The sequence below is a fragment of the Xenopus tropicalis genome, chromosome 3, assembly GCF_000004195.4.
Source record: "Xenopus tropicalis strain Nigerian chromosome 3, UCB_Xtro_10.0, whole genome shotgun sequence".
In the NCBI taxonomy this organism is placed as follows: domain Eukaryota; kingdom Metazoa; phylum Chordata; class Amphibia; order Anura; family Pipidae; genus Xenopus; species Xenopus tropicalis.
Window position 1 is genome coordinate 90,269,389 of NC_030679.2, and position 24,098 is coordinate 90,293,486.

The following is a 24,098-nucleotide window of genomic DNA, read 5'->3' on the forward strand; positions in this document are numbered from 1 at the left end:
GATTCTGATCTCCAAAGACGTGGAGCCTCTCCCACCAACCCATGAAAAGGTTGGGGTAAGTTGGAGCAAATGAAGCCCCCATAGTAGCCCCACGTCTTTGGAGATAATAATGGCCATTAAACAGAAAATAATTAGTATGTAGCAACCAATATATTGCTTGCATAATAAACTCACTCTGACTAGTAGAGAAAACATCCCCCTGTCTAAGCCAAAAAGAAATAGACAAACCTTCATTAAGGGCCCCAATCCCTGCCACTATGGGGCGGCCTTTTACTTCATCCAAGGACTTGTGGACTTTCGGCAACACATGGAAAATAGGTATAACAGGGTGTCTACAATCAAGATAATCATATTCTTTCTGATTCAAAATTTCCATACTAAAAGCATAAGGCAGGCAGACTGGTTCACACACAGGCAGCATAGGGCAGGCAGAGTATGGCACACACAGGCAGCATAACACTACTTGTGTGTGCCATACTCTGCCTGCCCTATGCTGCCTGTGGGAGGTTTTTTTATTCTGGGAGTTTGTTAGCAGTTATAAATATTCATTATATGGTCCCTAAGGTGAGTAATTATATGCTGGGGGTTGCTGTGCTATCCACAGGAGAGGAGGAGGCAAATGGATTTAAGGGTGTGTCTTAATATGACATAATATAATTTGTGAATGAAGGGTGAGATCCCTACAGTGAGCATCAACCATTTGGGTTTTTGCTGCGCTATCACCATTAATGTGGGTATAGTCTTAATAGCATTTGTGATAACATGGGTGTGGTTTGAAGTGGGTGCAGTTTAAAAAAGGGGAGTCGTCAAAACTGGCTTCCATTAACGGCCCTCCACCATATAGGCCAGAAAAATTTCGGCCCTCGGTACCACAGAAGTTGGACAGCACTGACTCCTCCTCTAACCCACTTGGCCCCCTCCCTTAGGAATTGACTTTGGCTCTTGGCTACTGAGCCTGCTCAGTTCTTTTCAACTCGGGTTACTAAATACGCCCTCCAGCCTAGCAGCCACTGAAGAGATGGCATCGCTGGTTTCTATAGAAACTCTGCTCTAGCTGTGCACTCTGCTGGAGAAACATGTTTCTGTGTCAGAGGGAAAATGGCTGCCAGGTGAAAGCTATTTGTTTTAGAAAGATTTGATGGTGTTGGTGAACAGTGGGGATATATGCAGCATAAATGAAGCCGTTTGGGTGGGGCAGATGGGTCCAACCTTTATACATGGTAGGAAATGATAGGGTTTACATTAGGGATGCACCGAATCCAGCCTTTTTTTTTTTTTTTGATGGATTTGGCTTCGGCCAAACCGAATTCTAATTAGCATTTGGTAAGGGTTACATTTTAGGGGGGGATTTTTAAACCCTTTTAACCCTTCCCAATCCTAATTAGCATATGCTAATTCGGATTCGGTTCAGGATTCGGCAGAATCCATTAGGGTGGGTTCGGCCGAAGCCAAAAAAGTGGGTTTGTTGCATCCCTAGTTTATATGTCCTTTAATAGATCTATAGAAGCAACTGAGTATGAGGGGCAGATTTATCAAAAGCTGAGATGCCTGATCTTGAAGAAAAAAAAACGATACTTGAACAGACTGACTTTTTGGCATTTCTAAAATGTATGTATCACAGTATTAAAAAAAAAAAAAAAAAAAAAATTATATATATATATATATATATATATATATATATATATATATATATATATATAGCTCCTGTGAGCGAGGTATCTTTTCTCATTATAATTTTCTTTACCTGTGCCCGGGAAAGCTGGCCCTAAGGGTAGTCATCTTTGCTCTTAAAAATTGTTGCTGTATTTTCATAAAAAAAAAGTTGCAAGCAAAAACTTGCAGAAATCAATTCAAACCAATGGAGACATCCAGGGTTGGTGCCCCGCACCCCCCAAGGTGCCCCCGCCGGCCGCATCACCCGCACCCCCGCCGCGAACCCCATAACCCCCTCCAGGGGCACTCGCCTGATGTCCTTCCTTGAGCGCACATAAGTGAAACGCGTCAGGGAGGACATTGGCAGCCAGGGGAAGCGGTAACAGGGATCAGGTCTGGGCACCCGTTTTGTGTCCCGGCGGCCCTGTCAGACCCTGCAGACATCAGTGTGTGTTTCAAATGAACAATAGCTGTGCTCCAATCAAGGCTTCTAAAATTTTGTAACGACTAAAATAATAAAATCAAAGACATTTGCAGGAAAATTCACAAAGTAAATGCTTAATGCACAAGTTGAGAATTGCTCAGTGGCATTTTCTAAAACTGGGCCCCAGAAATGGGAAACTGTTAATGTGCTACTATTATATATTTATGCTGCTCTTATTGGCAAACAGTGGAATCACGGAATCAGCATTAACTAAATAAATTCACGAGCGCCAAATAAATGACTGTACATATAGATTTTATATACGTCCCTGTTCCAGAGGGTTAACTGCAACAGCTCTGTTGATATGATAGTCACGGTACAGAATTGTTGTAGGATTTGAAACAGTGACTAGGATTTTTCAATTAGATGTTTAATTGAAATACAAGCCCGCTTCTATTCGAGGTTAATGACATGCCGTCTTAATTATTTATGGGCAAGTTGGCAGGAATCCCAAAGCTGTAAATAGCCGCAGCCTGGAGGGTGGATCAGTGGGTAAGGGACACTGGGACACTGCTGTATTTTCTCACTCCTGCAGCCAGCTCTCTGAGGAGAAATAAGTCTTCTTTCTTTGTCAGTGAGATCACAAATCAAAAGGATACTGAGCAGTCATATGCTTGATGGGCAACTCCATAAAAACATACACATTTGCCAGTGCTGGAAGTTGGGCTTTTGGAATGCCAGAGCAAATCATGTGCCTGGACCCCTCCACTGCATATTTGAGCCCTTGAGCAGATGTACTTGTAGCTGCCAGGAGCCCACATAAGGTATTCATGTGACTAGAAGACTGACACTATGAAAGCATTCCACTTAAATAAGAATCAAGGTAAACTTTATTGGGGCTGAATACAAACGGTCCTCCCACAGATGCTGACCTTATTGAGTTTTATTTTTATTATGGGACCTCAAAGGCTACACCATACTATTAAGTTCAAATGACCAATTTTGAATATAAAGAAACCGTCAAGTTTAATTTTTTTTTCTTTTTTTCTCTTATTTTTATTTTCTTGTTATGTCTTTCTTATTCACCCTTTGGCCCCACTATTTATCAAGAATGGGACCACTTCTCTCTTCCTTCTTCTCTCTTTTCTCTCTTCTCTCTTTAAGGATATAGATTGTTCAATACAAAATGACATTATATTGATATCCAACCTGTAAAAGTTAAAATGCAAATAAAAATCATTGAAAAGAAAGCATTCCACTTTGTACCTCTGCAGATGTAGTTCAAGGGAGTGCACAAAGACATACATATAATATACCTGGGGCAGGAGTTCAGGGAAGCAGGTTATATAAACTGATGCCCATGCTCATTGATTTGAGGAGGCTTAATGTCAATACTATAACCAAACCTTATTAGAAAGTGTTGGTGCATTGCCCTATTGTACTAAAGAATCACACCAAGCAGGTTGTTTACTCCTGTTTACTCATTTTTGGAGGAATGAGGGGCGCTCTGGTACCTAGTGCCACCCTGAAGAGGCTTATGGGATGTTGCCCCCCTACACTTTCCGTGCTTAAGGTTTTCGCATCAGAGGGGGCCAAGGGGGCCACAATATCGCTCTCTGAACTAGCAGAGGCAAAATGTTGGAACATAGCTGGTGGAATTTGTGTGGCCCCCCACCTGTCTGGCTGCTTTGATGGCTTACTCTTGTGTAAGCTTTAAATGGTATCAGTACTGTGATTAACTGCCCCCCCTGCATGGTTCTCACCTCAGATTCAGGCTGTAATCCCCCTGTATTGTTTAAAAATGTAATCCCCTGTGTTGTTCACACCTTTTAGTTTCTGCACTGTTCACCCCCTGCAGTGTTCACACCTCAGGCTCAGGCTGTAATCACCCCCATTGTTCCCCTGTTCACACCTCAGGAGCAGTAGAAACCCACAAATAATCCCTGCACACTACAAAAAGAACATATACTGAGGTGGTACTGCAATTATAAAGTTTTTTAATATATAGTTATTGTGCAGACTGTAGGAGCAGTGCCAGCATTGTGTCACTGTAGGCTGCCTGTGTGTGCCATACACACAGGCATCATAGGGCAAGCAGAGTATGGCACACAGAGGCAGGGTAGGGAAGGCAGAGTATGGCACACACAGGCAGAGTATGACACACACAGGCCAAGTATGGCACAAACCAGCCAAGAATGGCAAACACAGTGAAAGTATGGCACACGCAGGCAGGGTAGGGAAGGCAGAGTATGGCACACACAGGCCAAGGATGGCGCAAACCAGCCAAGTATGGCACACAGGCAGGCAGAGTATTGCAGGTTTTTGCTGTACTACAACCATTAATATGGGCATGGTCATGTGATAACATGGGTGTGGTTTCAAGTGGGTGCGGTTTCAAAAAGGGGAGTGGTAAAAACTGGCTTCCATTATCGGCCCTCCACCATGCAGGTCAGAAAAATTCTGGCCCTCGGTACAACAGAAGTTGGACAGCACTGCCCTAGAGCATTAGTGAGGTTTGGGCATTGATGTTAGTGTTCCAATTCATCCTACAAGTGTTCAGTTGGGCTAAGGTCTGAGCTCCTAGAGGCCAGTCAAGTTCTTACACTCACATTTTGGCAAATTGACCTTGCTTTGTGCACAGGGAAGTTATAGTACTGAAACAGTAAAGAGCCTTTCCCAATGTGATGAATTCACCAGACCGTTATTCTTCCTCCACCAAACTTTACTGTTGGCATTATGCATTCAGACATGCAGTGTTCTAATGGCACCTGCCACACCCATACTTTTTGGTCAGACTGCCAGATGGTGACACGCCATTTATCACTCCAGAGAATGTTTCCACTGCTCCAGAATCCAATAATGATGACCAATACAGCACTCCAGCCAACGGTATTGACATGGTCATGACAGGTTTGTTTGCCTCTGATCATCCATAAAACCTGATGCCTCTAAGGAATAGTTCTTGTGCTTCCAAAGAGTTTTGAAACTTAAGAGTGTTCTAGTGTTTCAGATGGAGTGTCCAGATGCTTTTGGCCTTATAGTATCAGTTATATTTGTGGAATCTTTGCATTTGCTGTACATAACCACAGCATCTTAGGATACGGTATATAAGCTTGTGGAGGCTACATTGGTACTATATTAAAAACAAAATGATTGGTATGGTGCACATTTATATAGTTAGAAAAATATGGCAACACTTTTGTAGTAAGCATAACCCAAGTGCAGTTAGTCACAATTATGCATTAATGGTGTACAATTCTTTTCTAAGAGGGTACTGTTATAAAGATGCATTGTTGGTGGGACTGTATGGCAAGTTCATTCAGTCAGTAGATACTTTCAGATGGGTTTGCGGATGGAATAAAACAAATGCCCACAGGAATTTCAGTAAGTACAATATTTGCCTGTGCTGAGTTTCTAGTGTAAGAAGCAGATCCCAGGGAAGAAGATGACAAGCTTATGAACAGAATAAGTTATTTTATTGCAAGTTATATAAATATATATATATATAGGTATGTACATATAAGAAAAGATTCCTTCTTAAGTCCAGTCAAAGTTATTAGCAAGGATGCTTTTATCGCTTCTTCTATATAGTAACCGTCAGTGTGACCCAACAGCTACTGAAATGGCTGCTCATTACTTTTAAGGAGAACAAATGTTAAAACGTTATTGGAAACCAGGCTTTCATTTTAGATGAGGCAACATGCTAGCAAAATCTTACACCAATATCTACACACTGAACTAATAAATAAGTGTATTAAGGGCATTTGTACATACAGTGAGGAAAGTATAATTAGAAATATCACAGTTCTGTACATGTTGTGGGCTGGTCTCACTTTAAAATGTTTCAATATAAAATGTGCTATAACCGCATTACTCATTGATCATCCTTTTTTAGGAAGAATTGCAAAGAAAGCTCCCAGAACTTTCGTGGGAAACGGCTAGAGAATTCCAGGTAGTGCCGAGAATTTCCTGTAAATACAATAGAGAGAAACATGAAGTGGCAATATGAAGTGGCAATATGAAGTGATCACATGGTTAAAAGGGAAACAGGCAGTTGGTTAACAGACAGACTGGTGAGGAGGATCCCTTATTACTTCTCTGAAGACAGACAGTCCCCCAACTACCCTGTCTCCATTCAGGCTTTATCCATTCAACTGCTTCAGTTACTAAATGTGCATAGGTATGTAGGCAGATATATATATATATTAATCACCCTGTTTGGTGGTGTGCCTTTCCAGGCTGGGCAGGAGACTATTGTTTTGATTTGGGGGCTGGAACCAGAGCATGTACCACACAGAGAAATCAGCTGCACAGCTCAGACACGCTGCAGACTTACATTGGGTTGGCAGAATGGGATGTGGCTGAAATTTAGGGAGTTATAGGCATTCTGACAGACAGCGAAAGGCTATTTAAATTGAATGACCCAACCATCCTGAAATGTGAATCTCCTGACACGATGAGACTAGGAGCGGTTTGATGTTAGCAGTTTTAGAATGATAATGGAATATTTCAACCCAAGTCTGTTTCTTACCTTTATATCTATATTTAGATATGGGATAAGAAAGCATCTTAAAAACAAGATAATCGGTACTATAAGGTCTTAATATCCCTTTAACTTGAATAAAAATGAAAAAAATAAATATTCTGACAAAATTCAAATATTTATATTACCTTGACAACACTCAACTTTTCCTTCAAATATATGTAGCTCCCCCGCCCCCCCCCCCCCCCCCCCACCCCGGGCTGTGCTAATGGTGAGCAGGGGACTTAGCCACCTTTTCACTATGCAACACTTCAAAGTCTTTGTGTAAGATACTAATAGGAGAACAAGCTGCCTCTCATCTGCCCTTTGTTATGGGCTTGTTCAGTGCTCATCATACTGAATCGGCACACTCCTCATTATGCTAAATGCTCGGCCAGCAGCATCTGACAGAAAAGCCACACACTTTCTTTGCCGGCCAAAAGCCAATGGGATGGAAAGTGCTTTTTAACAATGCAAATGAGTTACTTTACCTTTGTACTGAGGAGTCTTGCTTTCAGGTTGGCTTGGTGCTTGTAAACAATCCTAGGGCCATAACACAATATGCAGGTTAGAAAATTGGTCAGTTCCTCCTACACCACTACACTACAGTCCTCTATAATGCTGTTCCATATGGACTAACCCAGGGATCCCCAACCTTTTATACTCTTGAGCCACAATCAAATGGAAAAAGTGTTGGGGAGCAACACAAGCATGAAAGAGGTTCCTGATGGTGCCAATAAGAGCTATAATTGGCTATTTAGCCACAATGTGGCATTACACTGGGGTTTTATGCAACCAAAACTTGCCTCCAAGCCAGGAATTCAAAAATGGGCACCTTCTTTGAGGCCACTGGAAGCAACATTGAAGGGGTTGGGGAGCAACATGTTACTCACAAGCCACTGGTTGGGGATGACTGGGCTAACCACTCCATAGCAGCATTTTACCCACACATTCGTTGTATGCTCAGGCTGGCTGAAGTGCCTGGGGACAAACTGTGATAGTGAGATACTCAAGCAAGTGAGAGCAGAGAGTGAATAGGAATCAACAGGGTGACCAGATCAATGGCCCGGCCGCAGATTTTTTAGGCTGCATGTCTACATTGTAACACAGTGCAGTGAAATCAAACTGCAGCACATCCTTGTTGCAAAAGTGAAAAGGTGTTTTTTTATTTGCAGGTCAGAATAAACAGGCAACGTTTCAGGTTTACACCAGCCCTTTCTCAAGCCTGGTCGGGCTGGTATAAGCCCGAAACGTTGCCTGTTTATTCTGACCTGCAAATAAAAACACCTTTTCACTTTTGCAACAAGGATGTGCTGCAGTTTGATTTCACTGTGATGTTCGTTTAAACCCTTGGCAAGGGGCTATGTGACTGCTTAGCACCCGGCTCAAAAGTTCATGGCAAGGTGGTAGAGGCACACACCAATCGAGTGAGTACATTGTAACACAGTGTCTCTCTTCTTCAGTCACGGACCAACCTATCTTACAGCTCCTGTGCCTACAATGAAACTGCAAGGCTGATCCAAGGACCAAATTTGACAAGTTTGAAAAAGGATCATTTGCCAACTGGGGACTTACAGTAATGTGATTTATCGGCACATGGGCTGTGTAATCTGCTTAGTGCCAATGTGTAGCCAGCATGAAAGTCCCCCTCTATAAGGCTAATGGCACACAAGTCATTTTCTCTGTAGATTGGGCAGAAGAGAAGAGACGATCCGCTGCCTTTCACCCCCTTGCGCTGACAGATCCGACACACTGTGTGCACAGTGCACACAAAATGAATTTTGCCACAAAAATACATACTTTAGTGTTTGTGAGCCAAGATCTGCCTTCCGTCTCTACTATCTGTGTGTTTACAGGCATGGGATCAGCCTGTCAGTGCACACAGATAGAGAAGACGGAAGGCAGCAGATCGGCTTTTCTCCGCTGGCATATGTAACATCTCGGAAACAGTTCAACATTTTTAATTTAGAAAGTTCCTTAGCTTTGTGAGAAATTACATTTTCATTTTTGTGATAGTTCCTCTTTAAACAGTCTATTGCAGGAGTCACATACTACAGTGAGCATGGCACGTCAACTTGCAATGCTTTGGCCAAAATATTCTATGAACACCATTTCTTTCAGTGCATTAGGTGTGCTTATTTGCAGAAGGTGAATTTGTGCGGTGGCCGGCATTGTTGCATTATCCTGTGCATATTATAGTGAAGAGATGTCTTCCAGATGCTGGTCAATCTCAAAATACAAATTTACATTATTATACATTATTTACAGAATACTGGCCTTTTTTAAAGCATGTTTAGCCATATTTACCAAACTGTGCTTCTGAATAAATAACTGGCGATTGTGTAAATAGGTATGAAACTAGGAAAGAGGAAATCTAGCCTTTATGCTTTTGTGCAGCCGCCATGTGTATTATTAGAAGTAGAGAGAGCTGTGCAGATGAGAGCAGCCAAGCTACAGCTTCCTCAGTACAATGAAAAATAAGCAAATGTGACACAGTGTTTATAGGTTAGGAGATCAGAGGGCAGAAAGTAGCTCTGCGCAGCAGTGAATTACACAGCTCAGAGCTCCTGTCTCCACTTTTCTTAACTCATCTGCTGCCAGGAAATCCTGCATTTCCCAGCAATAGAAATGCCTCAACCCCTACAGTGCTACTGAGTCAGATACTTCACATTATATGGCAGAGTCGTGTGGGTGGTACACGCTACAGACACTGACTATGCTGCTGCTGCTGGGCAAGCCACAATCTCTAACCACACAAAGATAATATAATACTAATACTAAGATAATATAATACACACAATATAATACTGTAGCCAATTTGGTGGGGGGGGAGGTCGGACATACTGAGCTTCCCCACCCAGGCAAATGTAAAAATAATTGGCATCTGTGAATGGTTTAGTTGGCCTTACTACTGCTATTACCTGTTCATTACCAGAACCCAGCCCATCTTCTGGACTTATTATTCCATTGCAGTGTATGATATTGCAATTCTCTTTGTCACATTACTTTCATATATCAAGGCATATCATATAGTAAAGCAAAAATCACACATTTAAGGAAGTGTAGCTTTACATTAAATGACATGCTGCTTTGTGTGACTGGCCAGGTATATAGCGCAGAAATGGAAACATTTAAGAAGGAGGTTAATTGTGTTCCTAGGGGTTAATCATATGTTAAATGCTAAACGACAAGTTCATTTTCTAAACTTCATTAGCTGCATGCCAACAGAATGGAAAATATATGAGCATGGGATAAAATATGGGTTTTCCAGCACGCAGCAAGTCATTTGTGGCTACAGAGGAGAAGAGTTGCCTCCCCGGCACACAGGATACCAAGGCACGAGGGTGGGCTCGCAGCACAGTTGTGGGATAACAACAGAAGCAGAACAATTGCATAATGTGTGGCATTGCCTATACAGTAACAGAAATAGGAGTAATATCCTGAGGCCCGACTCTTCAACATTCACTCACTGTTATTAGGAAAAGCAGATCAGAGGTACAAAACCAGTTTATACTCAACTCAGTTACATATTAATGTCACTGATAATGTAAAGATTAGAAGTTTACAGCTGAAAGATACACTAGGGAGCAGTGATATATGCAGAATGGCAATGTAATAACATACAAGTAAATAGACTGTTATAACATATGCAAGGGTATCATGGATTCTAACTATGGGTAGGAAAATAAGGAAATGCAAAACAGAGAGCGTGAATGTGTAGTGAAGTATACTTCTGGTCCTTAAAGGGATACTGTCATGATTTTTATGGTATACTTATTATTTCTAAATTACACTGTTTACATAACAAATAATTCACTCTAATTTAAAATTTTATTCTTGAACCAACAAATATATTTTTTTTAGCTGTAATATAAGTGTGTAGCCAGCCATCTCAGTGCATTGTGCCCGAGTCCGAGTTTTCAGAAGGAGCCAGCGCTACACAGTAGAACTGCTTTCAGGTAACCTATTGTTTCTCAAACTCACATGTAAATGGAGGAGTCCCAAGCTGGACTTGGATTTCTTACTATTGAGCGTTATTCTGATATCTACTGGGAGCGGCTATCTTGTTACCTTCCCATTGTTCTGCTGATCTGCTGCTGGTGGGGGGGTGATATCACTCCAACTTGCAGATCAGCAGTAAAGTGTGACTGAAGTTTTTCAGGGCACAGGTGAGCCACCCTGGGAAATGAAGAATATGGCTAGCCCCATGTGAAATTTCAAAATTAAATATGTGTGTTTTTTGAAAAATGGATTTCAATGTAGGATTCTGCTGGAGAAGCTCTATTAACTGATGTGTTTTGAAAATAACATGTTTTCCTATGACAGTATTCCTTTAGGGGCACCACAGGGAGTGACTGATAATGTGTGGTAATAAGATTCTTATTGGGTCACTCTCATATTTTTTGTAGAATTAATTTACCATTGGTGGCAGAAATATGGGCTCCAATAAAGTGGAATAAAGTAAGAAGAAAAAAAGGTGGAAATGGGTGGGTAATTTATCATTACGGTCACTATGTGTAAGAGCAAACAAGCGCATTCATCTGAGCCACAATGTACAACTGGCATAGAACCCATAAAGGCTGATCTAGGTTTTGCATCATTCTGCTGCATAATGGAATCAAATTAAACTCAGCACAATATTCTATTTAGTATTTCCTGACATGGGTTATAATGTGCATTTATTAACTCATATGCAAAATCTGTATTATTAGCAGTGTAACCATAACAGAATTGCTTGCTATGCCTAATATTTATATGTGACGAGAATAGCAGCAAATGGCAAACAATTTGTAACTACACATTCAGTTGTTGCAGCACAGGAGGTCTAATGAATCATTTACGTAACTATATTATATTAATCAGAGCACCCTTACTGGGGGCCAAAAGTTCCTTCATCTTGGATATGAAAGGCCAGTAATTCTGTAAATAAAATATTAGCATTATTTAGCATTTTGCAATATGAAACCTAATTTGAGGAAGGCTACATTTACCTCACTGTGATATTGCTTTGCCAAAGATCAGAATTCATTTGCCTGCCATGTGTTCATTTTCCAAAGGTTTGTATTGTGAGCTGCGTATAAACAAACACAGCAATCACATCTATACAAGGCCTGAACTAACGCAGATACACTCACACTCATTTATAAGAACAGGATGGGAATGTTCCTCTCTTTTCATTAACTCTGTTCCACCAACACTGCACAGGCTGTAAGCAACCCAGTAATATCCCTGCCTGTACTGTGCCAGTGTCATTGTTCCGGGCTTTACTGTGCCAGTGTCATTGCCCCTGACTGTACTGTGCCAGTGTCATTGCCCCTGACTGTACTGTGCCAGTGTCATTGTTCCAGGCTGTACTGTGCCAGTGTCATTGTTCCAGGCTGTACTGTGCCAGTGTCATTGTTCCAGGCTTTACTGTGCCAGTGTCATTGCCCCTGACTGTACTGTGCCAGTGTCATTGTTCCAGGCTGTACTGTGCCAGTGTCATTGTTCCAGGCTTTACTCTGCCAGTGTCATTGTTCCAGGCTTTACTGTGCCAGTGTCACTGTTCCAGGCTTTACTGTGCCACTGTCACTGCCCCTGCCTGTACTGTGCCAGTGTCACTGTTCCAGGCTGTACTGTGCCAGTGGCATTGCCCCTGCCTGTACTGTGCCAGTGTCATTGCCCCTGCCTGTACTGTGCCAGTGTCATTGCCCCTGCCTGTACAGTGCCAGTGTCATTGCCCCTGCCTGTACAGTGCCAGTGTCATTGCTCCAGGCTGTACAGTGCCAGTATCATTGCTCCAGGCTGTACTGTGCCAAGAGTTTTCATTCCAGTGATCAGCAGCTACATTAATCTGTGCCACCAAGATTACTGTTAAACTGTATAGTGTTTAGTGATATAGTGATTAGTGTTTTAACTGCATTAAACTTGCATGCTCTAAATATTCACTATGGAGTATTCATACATTTATGTGATAGCATAAAACTCTGTAACAGCTATTCCCCGATATATAATGCACTAAAGGTTTGCCCAGGAGAAGTAACCGCAGCAACTAATAAGATGTTCGCTTTTAAACAGGTAAATTATGCCGCCTGACTTGTTGCTATGGGTTACTACTCCTGGGCAAACTTAGTGCCTTTTATAACATAACACCTTTAGATTTTTAAACCGATGTACTAAATAATTAGGGTATGTTTCCTAGTTAGAGTAAGTAAGTAAGTAGGGGAACTATCTCCTAAATACATTCATTGCCATTAGCATGGGTCAGTCACTTCTTTAATTCCCGTACCCTTGCGCCCTGATTTGGTTTCTCACCCAGTGAAGATCAGGTTTGCACGACACACATACCTTCTCCCTCCCCATCAAGGTCTGTACCTGAATAAAAGTGGCGAGTAGCTGACAGCTTAACTCCTGTTCCAGGATGAGTCTGTTTTGGGGGTTGTTGTAGCAGGCGGAGATGAGCGTGGGAAAAAGGAGCCGGACGAGGCGGGAGTCACTGAAGTACTGGAATGGCAGCTGGCAGAGCTTCTGTAGTACGGTGGGGTGACGGCCAGACTGGACAATGACCTGTAAGGATATTCGTATTTAATGCACAGATACTCCAGATGTTCCTTACTGCTTCACTACAAATAGGAATTTAATAACAAGTAGAAACAAACTGTAGCTAAAGAAATAGCCAGAAAGGCAAAGTGGTTCCTTTTGTTATAGTTTCTTAGTTTCCAGCTACAATGGTGCATTAATGCATTTAGTTACATTTGCCCTGTTACTAATACCAACCCTGTACTTTCTTGCTCCACTGGCATTGGTACTGCTGATAGACATTAATTGCAGTTGGCATGGGAAGAAATAGTGTCATTATTAGTGTTATTATTACAGTTTAGTAAAGTGGAAGGAATAATGCTCTGTAAATATGTACTGGTAATACTATTGCTTATTATGGTGCATGGAGTGGTTCACATTAAATAATATTCTAGAAAGTGAGTTAGTAGCATAGCAGTGCACTAAAGGTTAACAGGCTAAAACCTGTTACCCAGAAAGCTTTTAATTATGATTATCTCCTAGTTATTAGCAAATAATTATTATTATTTTTTTTTTTTTTTAAATGATTAACTTTTTTGTTTCCTTAGAATTCTGCATGAATCTATATTTGTGGCAAAACATTCTGTTGGGTTTATTTAACATATAAGTGATTTTCAGCAGAAAGGTAAGGAGATTCAAATAACAGAAAATCCCTAATCTGGAATACCCCAGGCCCCAAATACTCTGGATAATAGATCTTATACCTGTATAAAGGGTATTAATTTGCTTTGTTATCCCAGGTGCATCATGTATATTTAGCATTCACTGGACTAATTTCCAGATGTAGTATTTCTATTTGCATTCATACCGTACAACTGAGGCAGCAAATTGCCAGCCTTATAGTCTTTTGTTAACTGCATGCCCTTGTTTAAAATTTAAAATAGCTGAAAGAAAAGCTGCAAGTGCAAAATCTGTTATTGGGGCTAAAGTGTTCCCTCGCAGCAGTGCAGGATTCCTTCCCTTCTGCCATTCTGCTTGCGCTCATTGGGCACCTACAGAGTTACTGACCGTGAGGCTGGGAGTCATTTCTTTGTCTGCAGCACCGAGTCACATTCCAGCGGATGGAGACTTATTCAGTGCCGAAATGAAAACAACATATCAAACACACTCTCTCTATATATATAAACAGATGCATACAGATTTAAGAATTGTAAACCTGTAATATACACCCCATAGATGTACAGATAGGCTTAAATAAATACTGCCATGCAGGGGTAACAGAATCCCTTTTCATGAAGCTTACATTTTAATTCTGATTAATAAAATGGTTATAAATAGATACAATCTGTTTATTTTTAATCATCTCAGTGGTTAGCATTGCTTGCAGCACTGGGGTCCTCAGTTCAGTTTCTACCTAGGCACTACCTTCAAGGAGACTTGTATGCTCCCCCCTCCTCCCGTCTACATGGGTTCCTACCACATTTCAAATCCATTCATACAGGTTAGGCACTAAGTTTGTTCCCCAGGGTAAAACACTGCGCAACTATATATTAGTTAGTGCTTAGAATGTAGCACTAAAAGCCTAGGGAAGGAACAAATACAGTTCTAAAATCCAACAGGGAAGTGCCATGCAGTCTGTACCATTAGGGAACACCGCTTTCCTTCCCCATTAAACACAGCGTAGACAGACTCCTATGCAAGGGTTAAATCAATACATGGGAATGATTTTCTGTACCAGGCATCAGTGAGCAGTTCACCCAAAACTTTCAACATTTCCTAGCCACTATCAAGCTTTTGTGAAAACCTTTTCATCAACTTCTGATAAACATCTCTCATTAACCTCTGAGGAAAAGAGGGGTGGGCTTTTAGGTGTAAGCTCTGTGACGTGAGGTGGGACACCCACGTTTTAATACTGGCGCCAGATCAGCCTCTTAGCTTCTATTAATCTCATCTCTGCTGAATTGATGCTGAATTGATACTGCATGATAGTACAGCATACAATAGGATTTTTTTTTTGCACCTAGCACCAATTTTTTTACTGTAAAAAATGTTACTTACATGGAACATATAAATAATAATCACCATACACTTTCAACACAAAGCTATGGCGGTAATGTAGGCAACAAAAGAAGGCAAGTTGGGGAAGGCCTAAAGTTTTTTTTTTTTGAGTACAGCACACATGTTCACAGTGTGAATCTAGAGGATGATCCCAGTGCCATCTTGTGTCTGTAGATACACAGGCTATGTGGCAGTAGCGCTATGTGTAAGTCGGTGCTGCTGCTGTGTTGGCATATACACCCATTGCAGAGCCCCCTTATGTGTTTCCAGGCACATCTGAACACCCTATAATTATAAATAAAATATAATGAATGCATCTGAGCTGGAAACACAATATTGGGTATGTGATACCTACCGTTACAGATCATTTCTTCCCTCTGGCATGTAACAAAGGCCAAGTAATAAGGATTAAATTGTTAACACCTCAAGGTAATTCTGCACAGCATACAGTGCCATAGCAGAAGGTAATTGAGGAAGACAATAAGTAGTGACATGATCCATTACTTCTTAGGTAAGGAGTTAACCACTTACTTGACCAGGCTGCTTGCACTGAGCAGCAACTTCAAAAATAGAAATAACATTATAAATAAAATAACACATTATTTTTAGTAAATGACTCCTGTCAGACCTGGCTACATGCTAGATGGTGGTGTAGGTAATACAATGACTGTTATTAGACCATAACATTTATGTATGTATGTATATCTTTATTTATAAAGTGCTACTTATATACACAGTACTGTTCAGTAGAACAATAAATTAATATAACAGGGGCTTATTACAATAATAGATAAGCACAAAGTATGCTAATAAATACAGTACAGTAGGTACAGTTGCAATAAGTTAAGAATTGAAGAGGCAATCTAAATGGGAGGGTAACTTACAGACACAACTAGGAAAATATTAATGCTGCGGGTTACAGTGGGTGACACTGCAATATAAGTGCCTGATGAGCAGATAACTCAGGGTAACCAGGTTTACATGTTCATTGCATTTATCCCCTGGTATGCATTCCTTAGTGCCTCACACTTTACTCTACAGTTGCTGCTTTATTTGATGGTATTGTGCCACTGCCTGCTGGGCTGACACAGGGCTCTTTCTGATGCTGCTGAATTCTGTTCCCCACTCACTTCTCCCTGTATCAATCCTCACTCTTACTTTAAAGGGGACCTGTCACCCTAAGAAATAATTCTAGTTTCTTTTCTATTGTGTTTGTTAAGCGAAATTAACTTCACATACTATATAAATGATATAAATCTTGTTTCCTTTAGTCTTGGAAACATACAGTCACAGCTAGCAGGCAGCTGCCATTTTGTGGGCACTGTTATTAAAGGAGAAGGAAAGGCTAGAAAAGAGTTAATCTCAAGCTGCAGGTTTACCATCCATTGTCTCAAAGGTGCCCTTAAGTCTCCCCATATAGTGATGGTTTACAGGTTCTGAAGCCAAACCGGACAAAAAAACGCAGAGCTGTGTGAATAAACTTCCCATGATGCCTCTCTCCTTTCCAGACTTGAGGACTTGTGAACAGAGGCGGCGCATGCGCAATGTGGATAATCAGCGGGTCATAATCAGCAGGTCGTAATCTCCATTCAGCACCTCTGAGCTGGTGAGGGAGAGGCAAGGGGGACCAGTTCCAAGTGGCAGCGGCGGGGGGGGGTTGCTGGTGGGGGGAGAGTTCCGAGTGGCAGGGGAGCGGCGGCGGGGGGGTTGCTGGTGGGGGGGGAGGCAAGGGGGGAGAGTTCCGAGTGGGAAGGGAGCGGCGGCGGCTGCTGGTGGGGGGAGAGGCAAGGGGGGAGAGTTCCAAGCGCTGGCTACACAGTTATATGGTGAGAAGGTAGGGAGAATGTGAGTGCTGAATGGAAAGTTTAAGTAACTGTCTGCCCCACCTCTATGCCTGAGGCATAGAGGCGGGGCAGGCAGTATATGATTGACAGCTGGGATTTTTAAATGCATTTATAATGGGTTTGAATGTGTTAATATAAAAATGAATTTTGGTTTTATGTTTAATTTGAAAAGGACTTTTATTATACAGCTTTTTATGTCTGGGTGACAGGTCCACTTTAAAGTCCCATCTTCATCAGTGTCTTGCCTTTAAAAATATTGCAGCCTAGCTATTACAGGTTTTGGACCTGTTATCTAGAATGCTTGGAACCTGGGGCTTTCTGGATAAGGGCTGGCTAAGGCTTTCTGTAATCTCCATACAAAAAAAATAATTTAAACATTAAATAAACCCAATCCAAAGCCTCCAATAAGGATTAATCATATCTCAGTTGGGATCAAGTATAAAGTACTGTTTTATTATTACATTTTTTCAATTTTGAATTACTTGATTAAAATGGAGTCAATGAGAGATGACCTTCATGTAATTTGGAGCTTTCTGGATAATAGGTTTCTGGATAACGGACCCCATGCCTGTATAGGAAACAGGTCCTAACATGTCCACAGTTGGGATTGAGAACAACTTTACTTTGAACCCATGAGGACCATTGTGAGGAGCAGATAGAACTGTAATCTTTGCACCCCTATAAAGAAAATGTTCATGTTTTTTTCTTTAGGATTCTAATTACTGTGCTTGTTTGGCTTGAATATATAAAGCTTGACCCTGCTTCTATATGATGTATGGGATATTGCCCCAAGAAGTTGGGGATATTTAATAAAGGGTTGCAATTATACTTTTATTGTGGCCCCAAACTTGGGTTTGTAAGCGGTTGGGGAGGTTTCCAGAGACCACATGACTTTTTCATTCTAACATCTGACACCATCCTGCAAGATTCAATTTATTCCAATAGCCTTAATCAGGCACAGGGTTGGGTAATAGGGATGAATATGCGACATGACCTTCAAGAGTTAAATAGGGGTGTAACATATTCCGCCAAAAAGTGACTTGCATTTTTTTACATTTGATTTGAGGAGGATGAGAAGTATGCCCGGATTTACTTTCCTTTGTAATGAGATCTGTCCCTATTTTACAGTAGCTGCATGTGACTCTTAAATCAAGTGAATACATGTACAATATAAATCCCTATTGTGCTTTATTCCTTCTTTCAGTTATTAAGACTAATAATAATGCATCTATCTTATTCTATCAATGGCTGTTTAACTGTTTGATTCTGTTTTATATTAAACTGCTAAAGAACCTGTCAGCACAGATTGAAGCATTAGGTAATCTGTGCATCAGACGTGTCAATGATGTGTACAGAACAGATGGTACATTTGCAGGACCAATACACCGACCTAAACCTTCATTCGAAAAGCAGATACCCCATACATTGGTCTCTCAGCTAATTCTCTAGATCCCATAAACTAGGAACCGAGCTACACGCTAAACAGTTAATTTCCATTCATTTAATCTTAGGGTGGGGCAGAGGTTTCCCTGCAGGAATATCTATATCCTGTAAGAGGCAGATGCAGGATTTAGTGTTGAATTGAGTGTAATTAGACATATCATTAGCTGCTGTTCTGCTGGGGATTTGGGCTGAAGAGCCTATAAAACAGTAGCACATTCCTTGTTAAGTGCAGCAATAAGAATCACTTTGTTGATGTATCTCTTTAGCCCTAAATCCCCAAACAAGCGCCATCTGACAAGCTTTTTGCCTGCTTGGGGGGGGGGGGGGGGGGGGGGGGGGGGGGGGTGAGCATCAACAAATCTGCCACTAAACATGTTGGGCAGCACAGCATCAAATAAGGTAATGATGGGGAGGATGTGTGTGAGAAATAGATTAATACAGAATTTTCCACTTTGGTCAAAAGAGGAAAGGCAGGCAATACAATAATACAGAGACCTTTCCCGTCTAGTATTTCTATTGCAAATATTTTGAGAGGGAAGGTCATTTTTTAGGTTTTTTTTTTTAATGGAAATTTGTTGTGCAGGGTACACTGTGTATAGCAAACATCTGACCCAGTAAGTGGAGTATGTAGAAACTAGAAATAAATCAAATATCCATAGATACAGTGAGGCCTTTAGACCAATTTGGCAGCTTATCTCCCCCTGTATGGGAACAAACAACGGGTCTTCCCAGACTGACATCTGGCCTGAAATTGGACAGATCTCAAATGGGCAGGTTTGATTTTTCCGTTGGATCGGTGGCCGCATTGTCGCCTATATCCAACATTTTTGATACCCTAGGCCAAATGACCAGGCCAGGTGGGCATATTGGGAGAAGATCCGCTCGCTTGGCGGCCTTACCAAACAAGTGAATCTTACCAGGGAAACAGACTAATTTTCACCTTAGCTCTAACTGTCCTTTAGCTAATGTAAGCTGTAGAGGAAGAAGTAGTAATCTCCGCTGCATGCTGGCTAATGCGCGTAGCTTGTCGGGAAAAATAGGGGAGCTGCAGGCTATTGCATGTATTGAAAATTATGACTTAATTGGTATCACTGAGACCTGGTGGGATGAAAAATGCGACTGGGCAGTGAATTTAAATGGGTATACGCTTTTTAGGAGGGACAGAGGGATTAAAAAGGGTGGAGGGGTTTGTCTTTATGTAAAGTCAGATTTAAAGCCATGTAATAAAGACATTACCAATGAAAACGTTGAATCTCTTTGGGTAGAAATTTCAGTAGGGCTGAAGGTCACAAAGAAAATGATCATTGGTGTATGCTATAAACCACCCCGTATAGATGAGGGGGATGAGGCCCAGCTACTTTTGCAAATGGAGGAGGCTTCAAAATTGGGTCAAGTTGTTATTATGGGGGACTTTAATTATCCGGACATTGACTGGAGTAATGGGGTGGCTAAGTCAGAAAAAGCTAGTAGGTTTGTAAATATGCTAAATGACAACTTTTTATTTCAGGTGGTTCAAGAACCTACTCGGAATGAGTCTATTTTGGACCTGGTAATATCTAATAATACTGAACTTATCTCTAACATTTGTGTGGGTGAGCATTTGGGGAACAGTGATCACAACATGGTCTCCTTTGAGATAATGCTACAGAGACAGCTCTATAAGGGAGTAACTAAAACGCTCAATTTTAGACGTGCAGACTTTGCCAGTTTAAGGGCATCTCTGCAATGTGTCAACTGGGAAAGGCTTTTCATGGGGTTAGACACAGAAGGAAAATGGAACATCTTTAAAACATTGCTTTGCAGGTATACACAACAGTATATTCCCCTTGTAAGCAAGGAGAGGCATCGCAAAGCAAAACCCTTATGGCTGAATAAAAGAGTTAAGGTCGAGGTTGGTAATAAAAAACGTGCTTTTAAAGCATTCAAGTTAGCTGGGACAGCGGAAACTTTCATCAGGTACAAGGAAGCAAATAAAGCATGCAAAAAAGCTATCAGGCAAGCTAAAATAGAGATGGAAAGGGATATTGCAGCTAGGAGTAAAAAGAATCCAAAATTATTTTTTAATTATGTGAATAGTAAAAAAATGAAGCAAGAAGGGGTGGGAACTTTATTATCACGGGGAGGTACGTTGGTTGATGAGAACGGGGAAAAAGCTGAAATTTTGAACTCTTATTTTTCATCTGTCTATACATCTGAGGAGCCAGATAATGAAGGCTTCCCTTTTAATATGCCCAGTTCTAGTAATTTAGCTACTGGCGCATGGGTCACTCAGGAGGAAATTCAAAAGAGACTTGAACATGTAAAGGTAAACAAAGGTCCAGGACCGGATGGGATTCATCCCAGGGTATTAAATGAGCTGAGCGCTGTGATTGCCAAGCCTCTTCACATAATTTTTCAGGATTCGTTGAGGTTTGGCATGGTGCCGAGAGACTGGCGGATTGCTAATGTGGTGCCGTTATTTAAAAAGGGATCTCGTTCTCAGCCTGAAAACTATAGGCCTGTTAGTCTGACATCAGTAGTAGGAAAGCTTCTGGAAGGGGTAATAAGGGATAGGATAGTTGAATACATTGCAGTTCACAATACTATTAGTTTGTGCCAGCATGGTTTTATGCGTAACAGATCTTGCCAGACTAATTTAGTTGCCTTTTATGAGGAGGTGAGCAGGAACCTTGATGCTGGAATGGCAGTTGATGTCATCTACTTAGATTTTGCTAAAGCGTTTGATACAGTACCGCACAGAAGGTTAATGATCAAATTGAGGAATATTGGCCTAGAACATAATATTTGTAATTGGATAGAAAACTGGCTGAAGGATAGAGTACAAAGAGTGGTGGTAAATGGAACATTTTCTAATTGGGCCAGTGTGGTTAGTGGAGTACCGCAGGGGTCAGTCCTTGGTCCTTTGCTTTTTAACTTGTTTATTAATGACCTGGAGGTGGGCATAGAGAGTACTGTTTCTATTTTTGCTGATGACACTAAATTGTGCAAAACTATAAGTTCCATGCAGGATGCTGCCGCTTTGCAGAGCGATTTGACAAAATTGGAAAACTGGGCAGCAAACTGGAAAATGAGGTTCAATGTTGACAAGTGCAAAGTTATGCACTTTGGTAGGAATAATATAAACGCAAACTATCTACTGAATGGTAGTGTGTTGGGGGCATCCTTAATGGAGAAGGATCTAGGGGTTTTTGTAGATCACAAGTTGTCTAATTCCAGGCAGTGTCATTCTGTGGCTACTACAGCAAATAAAGTGCTGTCTTGTATAAAAAAGGGCATTGACTCAAGGGATGAGAACATATTTTTGCCGCTTTATAGGTCCCTGGTAAGGCCTCACCTTGAGTATGCAGTGCAGTTTTGGGCTCCAGTCCTTAAGAAGGATATTAATGAGCTGGAGAGAGTGCAGAGACGTGCAACTAAACTGGTAAAGGGGATGGAAGATTTAAGCTATGAGGTTAGACTGTCGAGGTTGGGGTTGTTTTCTCTGGAAAAGAGGCGCTTGCGAGGGGACATGATTACTCTGTACAAGTACATTAGAGGGGATTATAGGCAGTTGGGGGATGTTCTTTTTTCCCATAAAAACAATCAACGCACCAGAGGTCACCCCTATAGATTAGAGGAACAGAGCTTCCATTTGAAGCAGCGTAGGTGGTTTTTCACGGTGAGGGCAGTGAGGCTGTGGAATGCCCTTCCTAGTGATGTGGTAATGGCAGACTCTGTTAATGCCTTTAAGAGGGGCCTGGATGAGTTTTTGAACAAGCAGAATATCCAAGGCTATTGTGATACTAATATCTACAGTTAGTATTACTGGTTGTATATATATAGTTTATGTATGTGAGTGTATAGATTGGTTAGTATAGGTTGTGTGCTGGGTTTACTCGGATGGGTTGAACTTGATGGACAATGGTCTTTTTTCAACCCTATGTAACTATGTAACTAACTATGTAACTATGTAACCATGTATGGCCAGTTTAAGCCACTGTATAGAAAATAATATGGAGCAAACTCATTTGGGATTTTATTAACCTGCTCCAGGGAGCAATCACTATACTCTGGATATTTCCCCTAGAGCCTGTCAGTACACAAACTGTTTCATTTAATCAGTGTGAAAGTAGCCATCTTTATCAGAGCAGTGAGTGCAATGGAACAGTTTAACACCTACTATAACAGCGTCAGGCTAGCCCCAAGCTCACTGCCAGAAAAATATATTGACAGGCAGTAAACTATTGTCTACTGCTACTACTTCTGGAAAAGGACTTAGCTCTGTAGGGTTTAAACCCTTATAAGGGCATTAATACTGCATTTGTTGTATCTTTGGAAAACTGTCCTTATAAAATTATATTATATATATTATAAAATGTGGTACTATGGGATAACATACATTGATTTCCAGCAGACAGATCATAGGACTATGCTGGTTAATAAATATGCCTTAAAGGGATACTATCATGAAAATTAACATTTAATATCAGCTTCATAATAATGAAATAAGAAGCTTTCTAAATGTAACATCAGACAAGTCTCCATCTGGTGGACACGGATAGACTCTTCCATATACCCAATGCTGCAAAAAAACCACACATTAGACTCTTCTGGTAAACTGCTGTTACTATATTAGCTACAGTCAGAATAACTATCCCTATGTACACGATTTATACTGCACACCTCACAACTTCTACTGCTTTAAATTCTATAGTGAGACAGAGGAAAGGATCATAAGCCAATCTGTGGTGGAAGTGATGGAGGAAATAGCTCAAGATGTCTAAAGAGTCAGTTGTTGTGCTTCATACCAGCAGCTGCTCAGACTGCACTGTGGGTGGAAATCTCATGCTCATAAACCACTGTATTAAAACAAAGTGAAAGATTGCCCACCAGACAGCTCTATCAGCAACAGCAAGGGACTAACCTAGTGTATATAAAGGACTAAAATATGCAGTATGTAGCTATGAAAAGTAATTCACTTTACAAAACCAAAATGGGGATATTGCAGAAAAAAGATTTTACAAAAAGTGCATTTCACTTGCACCAAAATCTATACATACCACCCTAAGCTATAGTCCTGAGGAATTAACTCCAGTAGATGTTGCTGCTCAAGCCCAGTGAGTTCTAAGCAGGCTTGCCACTGTTTAACCTCTCTTGGAAACAGCATCTCAGGATATTTCTCAGCTGGTGAATAAAACAGTACTTACTGTTTGTCAATATGCAAACTTACACATGGTTCTATTATTGCCACATCCCTGCTCTGCACTAAGAATAACTGATTTTTTAGCTTGGGAATTTAAGTCATTTTGTAAGTGCTACACTGATATTAAATAGACTTTATAGTTTCACATTATGACTTGCTAAAAATGTATAATGTATTGGGTTCATGAGTAGAAAGAAAGGTCCAGGCAGCCCTGGTTATTATTACGCTGTTTCTTTCCTTACAGGTTTTTATGTTTTTACAGTTTATTTGTAAGTTCCCTTTTATGCAGCTGTAACCAACACACTCATGCATGCTGGGATTTACCTGCTCTGATTGGCTGATTCTTACACCTGTCAGCAATTTGTAATGCAACTGACAGACATCACGGTGCTAAGCTGCGGGAAAAAAAAGTATATGGCACCATCATAAAAGATTTGTATCTCAAACGATATAATAAAAACTATGATTATGAAA

At 41.0% G+C, this 24,098-nt stretch overlaps 1 protein-coding gene across 2 annotated transcripts in view; it reads right to left on the reverse strand.

Annotated features, from left to right (window-relative positions):
- Window positions 1-5,531: 5,531 nt before the first annotated feature.
- The window catches only part of scaper (S-phase cyclin A-associated protein in the ER), a 157,332-nt gene continuing 138,765 nt past the window's right edge, over window positions 5,532-24,098 (reverse strand). For both annotated transcript variants that reach the window (XM_004915978.4, XM_012966882.3), the window contains exons 29-31: window positions 12,954-13,145; window positions 7,091-7,142; window positions 5,532-6,046 (exon numbers count right to left, since the gene is read on the reverse strand). In XM_004915978.4, the coding sequence (XP_004916035.1) occupies window positions 5,952-6,046; window positions 7,091-7,142; window positions 12,954-13,145 (339 nt within the window). In that variant the 3' untranslated portion in view covers window positions 5,532-5,951. The remainder of the gene's footprint in view (window positions 6,047-7,090; window positions 7,143-12,953; window positions 13,146-24,098) is intronic.